Below are 9,226 nucleotides of genomic sequence, written 5' to 3'. Positions count from 1 at the left end.
GGTTCTGGAGTTTGGTGCTGTCAGGCCCAGGGGTTGTGCTCAGTTTGGGGTGTTGGGGAGAGAGGGGCTGTGCCTGGGGGTCCTGGGCTCAGAAAGGGGCACAGGGGCTGTGCCTGGGGGTCCTGGGCTCACCCTGCCAGTGTGGGGCTGTTGGAGGCTGCAGTTTGCTCAGAGGATGGGTGTTTGTGCATGCAGGGCTGTGCTGAGAGAACCTGCCAGTGATTCTTTGCCTCCCCACAGCAGAACAAACCCTGCAGGGAGCTCATTGCACCAGGTGGTCACTGGGAATGGCACCTCTTTGTCTTCCTCCCTCCCTGCAGCAGGACAGGGACGGTGAATTCCATGGTGTCGTGGTCCTGCTGTGGTGTTTGGTCAGGATTCTTGACAATCTGCTTCAACAGAGGGAAAATTTAAGGGCTTAAATTTAGAATATTTTACAACTCGTTTGAAGCTCAGCTTTCTAAGTGAACCAGTGCTGAGTAATGCTTTCAAAACCTGACTCTCCCACGTTTGTTCAAGTCCTTCACGCCAGTGTGAGGGATGGACCCAAGAGCAGCTGGGTCCTGGCACTTTCCAGGCTCTGAAATGGTGAAAACGTGGGGAACTGAAATACTGGTCTATGCACACTGATGCTTCCTTCCCCAGCTTTCCTGGCACTGTAATCTGAGTTTACAAGAGTTTAGTGGCATTTTGGTTCCATGACATCTGGTCCTGTGTGTGTGTGTGTGTGTGTGTGTGTTGATGTCACTGTACAGTTTGGGCTGTTCTCAGTCTCCCATTGCTGAGCAGAGCCATGTTCTGTGTCTGTCAGTGAGTTTATTCTCATTTTCCCCTGCCCCAGGGAAGTGTGAGCAGCTCCCTCCCTTCTCTCCAAGCTGCCTGAGCCCATTCCTTGGAGCACAGGAGTGGAATGGCTCTGCTTCTGGGAGAGGAAATGTATACAGCAGCTATTTATAACCTGTACATGAATGCATGATTTAATGTAGTTCAATATTCATATGGTGAGTGCCAAGACTTTCTACAGCACGTTGTTACGTGAATCAAGGTGAAGGCAAATGCACAGCACCATGGAATGGGTTGGGCTTGGAGGCTTTTAAAAGCTGCCAAGTCCAACCCCTGCCATGGGCAGGGACACCTTCCACTAGCCCAGAGTGCCCCATGCCCTGTGCAGTCCCTGTCCCCTGGCACAGAGCAGGGCTTGGTGGCACCTGGCACCTCAGGGCAGCAGCAGTGTCCAGTGGCACTGTGACCCCACCGTGTCCCAGCACGGCTTGGGGAGACAAAAATCTGCATTTTCCAAAAAATGGGCTCAGCTGTGCTTTGCTTGGAGTGTTGCCTCCACACGTGGTGGTTCCAGCACATTGTCCATGGGTTGTGGTTGGGTGTGAAGCTGCAGGGAAGCTGAGTGCCAGGGCTCCAGCTACCCACACGTCCTGGTGCCACCAGCCCCAGGGATTTGCCACAATGAGCATCTTCAGGTGATGCTGTCCCAGAAGGACAGAGAGCACAGAGAGGTGCAGAGGTGGTGCTGTGGTGGCACGGACACTCTTTGGTGTGACCCTCAGCCTGGCACCTCCTGCCAGGGCTCTCCAAGGGGGAATGGCTGGTGCTGTGGGAGCTGCTGCTCTCTAGAAAGGCCTGGAAAGAGCAGAGCTGCTGTGGCTGAGAGCCAGACCAGGCTGGGGGCGTTTTCCAGCAGCTGAGTGTGGAGTGGATGCTCTGAGCAGCTCGAGAGCTTCTCTGGGGAAGTTGTGAAGAGAAGTGTGTGAGTGTGGCTGTGGGCAGAGCTGGCATGTGAGGGCTCTGCTGCAGGACTGCAGCTCTGGCAGGGAGATCAGGAATTGTGTGGCTGTTGGGCTTTGCCTTGGATGTGGTTTTGTCTGGCCATGCTCAGAGAATCATGGAATAGTTTGGGTTGGAAAGCTGTGAGGTCCATTCAGGAGGTTCTGGCCACCCTCTCAAGGCTCCTCATTGCTCTGGCTGCACAGAAATGTACCTGATTCCTGATTTGCTTTTGATCCTGGGAGTGTTCAGTGAGCGGGATCCCCAGCGCTGCTGGCTGTTGTAAATGCAGAAATGCAAGTTGGGAAATGGGAGAAAGACAAATTGTTCAGGTACAAGAGTATTTTCCATGGAATAGAATGGCCCCTCCACTGTCTGTACCTGCTGAGACACAGAGTGGGCACTGCTGTGGTGTGTCTGAGATGGAGGCTGGGGCCAGAGTCTGTCCAGCCACACTGGCCCTGCAGCCATCCAACAGCCCCAGGGCTGGGCCATGTGCTGCTTTGCCATTTCCAAAGGACCTCCTCAGTTTCACTAATAACTCCAGATATTCTCTTATTTCTAATGGATGGTTTTCATCCTGTTTAAATTCGTGCCTTGTCCTTTCCCCTCCTCTTCCCTAGGGAACAGGACAACTGTGTGCTGCAGCCAGCCGTGTCCCTGGAGCAGTGCTGTCCCTGGGTGGCTGTGGCAGGGCTGGGTGGCAATAGCTGGTGGCTGTCCCTGCCCTTGGCTCTGTGGGGCCATTCTGGGTCCCTGCATGACTGTGGGAGCTGATGTGAAACTCTTTGGCCTTCCTGGCCCACTCCCAGCATCATGGATGGGGTTATTCCTTTTTGGAGCAGTGCTGGGCATTTTCCCCTCACCCAGATCTGAGCTTGGAGGGGCAGCTCTGCTCTGTGCTGGAGCATCCCTGGGCACTGCCCAGCCCTGCTGCCACCCCAGCCCTGTCCCCAGTGTCCCCTCATGGCTCCTGTGAGCAGAGTGAGGTGTGAGGCAGCATCCCAGGGGCCGGGGGAGCCCCCAGAGCCCCACAGTGCACGCGGGTCACGAGTGTGGAGCAGTCAGGACAAACGCAGGCGCCGATGCGGAGCCGCTCGGAGAGGAGCTCGTCCCTGCGCTGCCCTGTTTCTCTGAACTGGAATTCGGAATGTTTACCTCAGTGTACATAGCTCAACCTTTCCCTGGGAGGAAAGGGGAATTGCATGGAGCAATTGCTGTCCCATTGCTTTGCCAAACTCCTCGTTCTCTCCCAGCCGGGCTCCGCATCGGTACCAGCTGTCCCTCTTGGACCTTTCTAGGATGTGAATGGTAAAAAATGTGAATATTTGTTGTTTACTTCCTTAGCAGAACTCCTGATGCCGTGTTTGTATGGGAAATCAGCCTGAGCAGACCCATATGCAATCGGTTTTACTTTATTATAAACTGTATATGATGTACAAACTAATAAAAACTCAAACGACGACAATGTCACTGTTGTTCTTGAACAGGCAGATGAAGGAGAGATTCCAGCTCTGTATTCTGGTGCTGGAGTGATCTGGGCACTGGGGGTGTGGGCTCAGCCAGCCCCTGAGCAGGTGCTGGCAAATCCCTTGTAGAGCTTTGGTGGATCAAACCCTTGAGGTTCTGTCAGCTGAGTGTTGGGCACTCGGCTGCTGCCAGTGTGGAAGGTTAGAGGGATTTCTCCATGAAGGGTCACAGGTGCTCTGGGTGGGTTTATAGCTCACTATTTTATGGTAGAATGAGAATTTATTTTTATCCTTTGCTTCTGATCAGCAGGAAGTATTTTGCTTTCACGGCAGAGTGTTTGGTAGCAGAAAAGCACCAAAGCTCTCCCTGCTTTTGGCCTCAACAATCAGAGAGAAATGCTCCTTGCCCCAGCAACATTGGACTCAGGGTGAGCTGCGCCCAGCCCCAGCCCAGGCCTCAAACACAGTCAGTATTTACAGGGTTAGTTGGGTTAATTCACTCTGCTGCTCCCCAGAGCAGGAGCTCGAGCTGGGAGCGTCCCTGCGGCTGTTAGTGGAGCTTTGTGTTAAACAATGCCCAGGAGCCACCGCCCTGCTGGGCCAGGGCCTGCCAGAGCACAAACCCAGGTTTCAATAGAACACATTTAATGACACAAGTGCTGGGTCAGTAACTTCCAGCTGGGGTTTAGGTTCGAGCAGACATGAGTTACAAGGTTACGGTGCCTCCACTTCCTACACTACGGGGTTACTCCAGCCTAACACTTAACATTCAAGTGCATTAGAGGAAGGGAGTAAAATCTTGCATGAAGTCCAGTTGTGTACTTCAGACATGATTTTAGTTTCTTATTTGATAAGATGGAAAAGATGTTAGTTCATCTCTTCCACTCCCTGCCAAGGCAGGATTGTTCCCTACAGGACAGGGGATGGTGCTCGGTCCAGCCCAGGTGGAGGGAAATGGCTGGAGCTGCTTTGCAGGAATTGGCTCCCTGTCCTGGTGTTTCACTTGATTTCCCCAAAGTTGGTGTCTTTAAGGCATCACCTGGCACGGTGCCCTCCTCCTGGCTGTCCCCAGAGCATCCCAGGAGCTGGGATGGAGCCCACTGGGGGCAGCTGTGATTAGGGCTGCCAGGACCCGCTGCCCTCAGCAAGGTCTGTCCTTAGGGCCAAACCCTTGGTAAGGGCAGGACTCCTGACAGGAGTGACCCATGCCCAGGTCTCACTGGTTCTGACCCTGTGATCAGCTGCCAGAATGGCCAGTGCCAGCCCCAGGGTGTGGGAGGGGAGGGACATCCTGCAGTTCCCTTGGCTCCAGACCAGCGACTGCCAGGCTTTGGTCAGTGCCAGCAGGTAAAGATCGAACGATTGTGGTTCAGAGGGAAGCAATAAAAGCCCCAGAGCTGATCTTTCTCCAAGGAAGAAAACAAGCAGGACACCCCAGCAGGTTCCCTCCAAAACTCACATTAAAATCCGTGACAGTTGCAGTCAGGAGTTGCTTGTTTTCTTCCTTTCCTGAGGCCGATAACTCCCCACAGGCTTCACGCTGGGGTGGGCAGGAGGGTTGACTTTAGTAAAGGTAGAAATTATTTCTCTTTACACTTTTAAGGTTACAGGAGTTACTTGCCTTTTAAAAACAAACCGAGGAGCTGCCCTGCCCGTGCTCCTAGATGATGGTGCAGGAGCTGAAGGCAGCACCCCGTTTGTTGGTGCTCTGCGTTGGCACGAGCTTTCCCTTCCCGTAGTACCCCGAGAATATCGCCCTCACATCAATCTTTTTCAACAGCACGAGCATCCACATCCCATTATCAAAATACAGCAGTTTCCCTCCTCCAATTTCCCCCACTTGCTCCCCTTTGTTCCCTGCCTTTTCCAGCTTGACAAACTCCAGCAGGTCGAGCCCGGTCTGGACGGCCTCGACGCCGTTGGCGCAGCCCAGGGTGATGTGGGCACGGCTGCCCCGGGGCAGGTTGTCCGTGGGCAGGATCTTGTCAGCATCCCCCGGCCACAGCAGCAGCTGCTGCTCGCTCAGCTCGATGCGAGCCCCGACAGTCTTTGTGGTGATGAACAGGGCAGAGATGGACAGGGTGAAGCCTTTGCCATAGGAAGCCTTCACAGCCTGCAGAGGGACACACACAGGGGACAGGGTTAGTGCCTCTGGTGGGGATTCACTGGGGCAGCTCCTGCTGTGACATGGACAAAACATCCGGAGCAAGGAGAAGGTCAGTGCCTGATGTGCCAGCTCTGTGGGTCTGGAGCTGGTAACATCTTTCCAATATTTCACCTGGGCTTATGTGCTCTGAAATAATCAATCTGAGGATCTAAATACCTCAATTCGTCATCATTCAGCTCAAGCTGTCAGAGATGATGCTGGAAGTCATGTGTGATTGGGGAAAGTTGGAGTATTTTGTTTGGAAATAGGAAACAAAATCACCATGTCCACAGTTAGGAGTTTTCTCTGCACAGGCCATATGGATGTAGTTCCTGTCCCTATATTTGGCCTCTTGGGTCAGAGCAAAGCCCATCCCCAACCCTCTCCCAGGCTCATGGACACCCAAAGGGGAGGGAGGGGACATGGGGGTGTGGGGAGGAGGTGGGACCCCAACACTCACTTCCTGCTGCGCGTATTCCTCGGCTCCAGCTGCTTTTCCAAACTCTGTGTATTTCGTGGTGCAGTGCAGGACCCCAGGTGGCCTCTTCACAAAGTAGCTGGTGAGATCTATTTTTATTTTGGGATCTTCGATAGCAGAAGGAACTGCAGATACAGGTGAACAATGTCACTGTCACAAAGTGATGGCCCTGATGTCAACCCACGAGCCCTGGTCCCATCACATCTCATCTCTGACTGCTGGGTGGGAAACCAAACCCCTCCCTCCTCCCAGGCTCACTGCAGATGGAGCCAGAGAACAGAAGCTCCTGTGCATCATCGTGGCTCATCTTAAACCTGATGAGATGTGAGAGTCCCCTAAGGGATGGGATGTTCAGTTCAGCCTTTCCCATTTCCCTCTCTTTGCCTTTTTCCCACCCAACCCCTTGGAACCAGGGGACACTCAGGATCCCATGTCCTGCCGCTACCACCTGAGCTCAGTGCCCTGTGGCGCCAGACCTAAACAGACTTGGGAAAAGCTCTTTAATTTACTCAAAAAAGCAACTTTGTCAACTATGAAGACCAGGTTAGTAGACTTAAAAAGCTTTTTTTGTTGGCAGTGTTAGAAATTTACTTTAGAAGCTAATCAGACTCATCAAGAGGTAAGAATTTGTAAGATAACATCAATACATACAGTATTTACTCTCCTTTTTGAAGGCTTTGAGACTCCCAAGCTCATCCAAGAATGCCTGGCCAGCCTTCCTCAGGATCTCCGAACTTCTTTTGCTCAAAAACCACCCAAAATACATGGGCAGGAATTCCTTCTCTAAGCTTGGCTTCATCTTCTTCAGCTCTTCCACAGACAGTTTCCACTGGTTCTTGTCCTTGAGCTGGGGGCAATCCAAGCGCCAGGGGGTTTTGGGCTCGGCAAAGATGACTTTGTAGCGATACTTGTCAGCAATGTCAAAGAGCTGCTCCAGCCGCTCCCGCTCGTGGTGGGTGTCATCCAAAACAATGACGCTGATCTCCCGTTTGCAATAGTCAACTAGATCCTCATCCACCTTGGAGTACTCTTCAGGAATGGAGCTCCTGATTAATGGTGTGATTTTATAGTGATCGACAGAGATGACCTTGCAGGCGTCTTTGTAGCGATCGTGGATGGCCTGGGCCAGGGTGGATTTCCCGCTGCCAGGCAGGCCCCGGAGGATGAAAAAGGTTTTGGATTCTTTCAGCGTGGAGATGGTGTCTTCATCGTCCAGGAATGGGAAATGCAAACTCTCAGGTCTCTCTTTCGCTGATTGAGTAGACATTTTTCTAAATATTTTAGGCAGGAAAGGGTGACTCTTCTTGGAGAAGCCTCTGTTCTGGAATGGAAGGAGAAAACACTTTGCAGGGCAGGAACCCCAGAGACAGTGTGGACCTTTAGTGGAAAGGATGGGCACAGGGAGCTTCTCCCCCACACTGCCTCACTTGGGTGCCCTGCTCAGCTGACTCCTTCTCCCACAGCTGCTCTGGCTGGTTGTACAGCAGGGATCCACTGAATCCCCCACAAGGGCTGAAGGTTCAGCTCCCCGCTCTGGGCTCACAGCTGCAGTCCTGCCCCACTGGGAAGGGATTTCTCAGGCACCAGGAGCTGCCACAAAGCCCCAGCCCTCCTCGTGTGGCACATTCAGTCTGAGCTCTTGAACAAACACACCTGTGGCTGCCGGATGTGAGGGCAGTGACCCACGGAGGAGCCCAGGGGAACGGAAAGTCCCAGCAGGTTGAGAGCTGCCGCACTCCCTCCCTTCAGCTGAACCACAAACTCAATTCCCAGGCTGTTTCCTAGAGCAGCCCACAAGGATGCTGCTGTCTCTCTCTGAGCTGCACTGAGGATCAGCAGCTGAGCACCTCACAGGAGGGAATTTGGGCTCCCAGGAAAGCCAAACCCCTCCCAGCAGCTGCAAGGTAGAACTCGAAAGTGAAACCTCGAGTGCTGGAGGAAACGAAACACTGGCGGTTGGCAGCAGTGAGCGGGAGATGCCGCGGGGAGCTGGCACGGCTGTCCCTCCCCTCCTGCCAGCAGCTCCTGTTAGCAGAATCCCAGATGAATTCCCAGTAGGGCCTGGGAAAACACGGGACTGAAAGGAAAGCAGGGATTTCTTCAGCTGTGCGAGTCCTCAATAGCATCACCGAGGCAGACAGTGTTTGTTGGGTCAATAAATGAACTGCCTGTGGGCCAGCCCAGCCTGGGATGCACTGGACTGTGGAAGTGATGCGCAAGAAGTGAGTTTTGCCTTTGATGCAAAAATTGAGAAGTTTTACATAAAATATAACCGCACTGCCTGGGCCAGAAAAATGTGTTTCCAGTTCGCAGTTTTTAAAAAACACTTTTTAAGTGTTGATTTCCCCATCTCTTTATTCCAGAAGGTACAGATGGGTTTGGTTCCAAATGCCCAAATGGGAGCAGAAGCAGGACCCCACATTTCCCAGGGGCACTGCCTGCCCTGGGCTCAGCTGCAGCCGGAGGGACAGAGGAGCCCCTGAGAGCAGCGGGGACCTGCGGGCTCCCCGTGCTGCTTTCCCGGCACACTCGGGGCTCAAAGTGCTCACAGCGGAGGGAGCCGTGAGTTACCTGGGGCGCAGGTGCCCCCTTGCCCGGGGGTCGCAGGGCCGGGCTGTCCCCGCTCCGCACCGGGCTGTCCCGCGGGCGGGGACCGGGGCCGCTGTTCTGCCGCGGCAGCTGCCGAGGGGACTGAGGCGCTTTTCAGCCCCGTGAACAAAGGAACAATCGCGGCCCCCCCGGGCCATTGTTCGCCGCCGGCTCGGGGACAACGGGCGCCTTCACGGGCCGGGCCGGGCGGACAAAGGCTCCGCAGAGCCCGGGGGAGCGGGGTCCCGCCGGACAATCTCCCATTGAGCCGCCCCCACAAAGCTCCCGCTTGTCTCCTGCTCCCCGCCGTGGAGGGAGCCATCGCTGCCGGCCGCGGGCTGCCCCGGCAGCCCCCAGAGCGTCCCGGGACCCCCGAGAGGGACCCACGGACCCCGGGGCCGCTCTCGGTGCCCGGCTGCCTCCGAGCGCCCTCAGGCTCAGCGCCCGCGTGTCGGCACCGCCGCCGGCGCTTCCGCCCTCCGGGGCATCGGAACCTTCGCCAGGCGGAGCTGCAGCCCCGATCCCGGTCCTGATCCCGATGCTAACAATCCCGATGCTAGTCCCGGTCCCAGTCCCCGTCCCGCTTACCATGGTGAGGGCAGCGGCTCCGGGGCGGCCGCCGGTGCGGAGCGGCGCGGCGGGGAAGCGGCTCTGGGGCGGGCGCGGCCGCCGCTCCTTTCATAGCCCCGGGATTCGCCCGCCCCCGAGGGCCGGACCGAGCCCTCCCCGGGGCAGCGGGGGGGCCCCGGGGCTCAGCCCTGC

The 9,226-nt window shown here is 55.3% G+C and overlaps 1 protein-coding gene across 1 annotated transcript; it reads right to left on the bottom strand.

Moving 5' to 3' along the window:
* Positions 1–3,181: 3,181 nt before the first annotated feature.
* Positions 3,182–9,100, bottom strand: CNP (2',3'-cyclic nucleotide 3' phosphodiesterase). The gene is made up of 4 exons (XM_059489236.1): positions 9,053–9,100; positions 6,527–7,196; positions 5,858–6,000; positions 3,182–5,364 (listed from the first exon to the last, which is right to left on the bottom strand). Exons 1-4 carry the CDS (start codon positions 9,053–9,055, stop codon positions 4,912–4,914), a joined length of 1,269 nt encoding a protein of 422 aa, XP_059345219.1. The 5' UTR covers positions 9,056–9,100; the 3' UTR covers positions 3,182–4,911.
* Between the last annotated feature and the right edge of the window lie 126 nt (positions 9,101–9,226).

The sequence above is a fragment of the Ammospiza nelsoni genome, chromosome 26, assembly GCF_027579445.1.
Source record: "Ammospiza nelsoni isolate bAmmNel1 chromosome 26, bAmmNel1.pri, whole genome shotgun sequence".
In the NCBI taxonomy this organism is placed as follows: Eukaryota; Metazoa; Chordata; class Aves; order Passeriformes; family Passerellidae; genus Ammospiza; species Ammospiza nelsoni.
The sequence above is the reverse complement of the archived record's forward strand: the minus strand, read 5'-3'. Positions and strand labels throughout refer to the sequence as shown.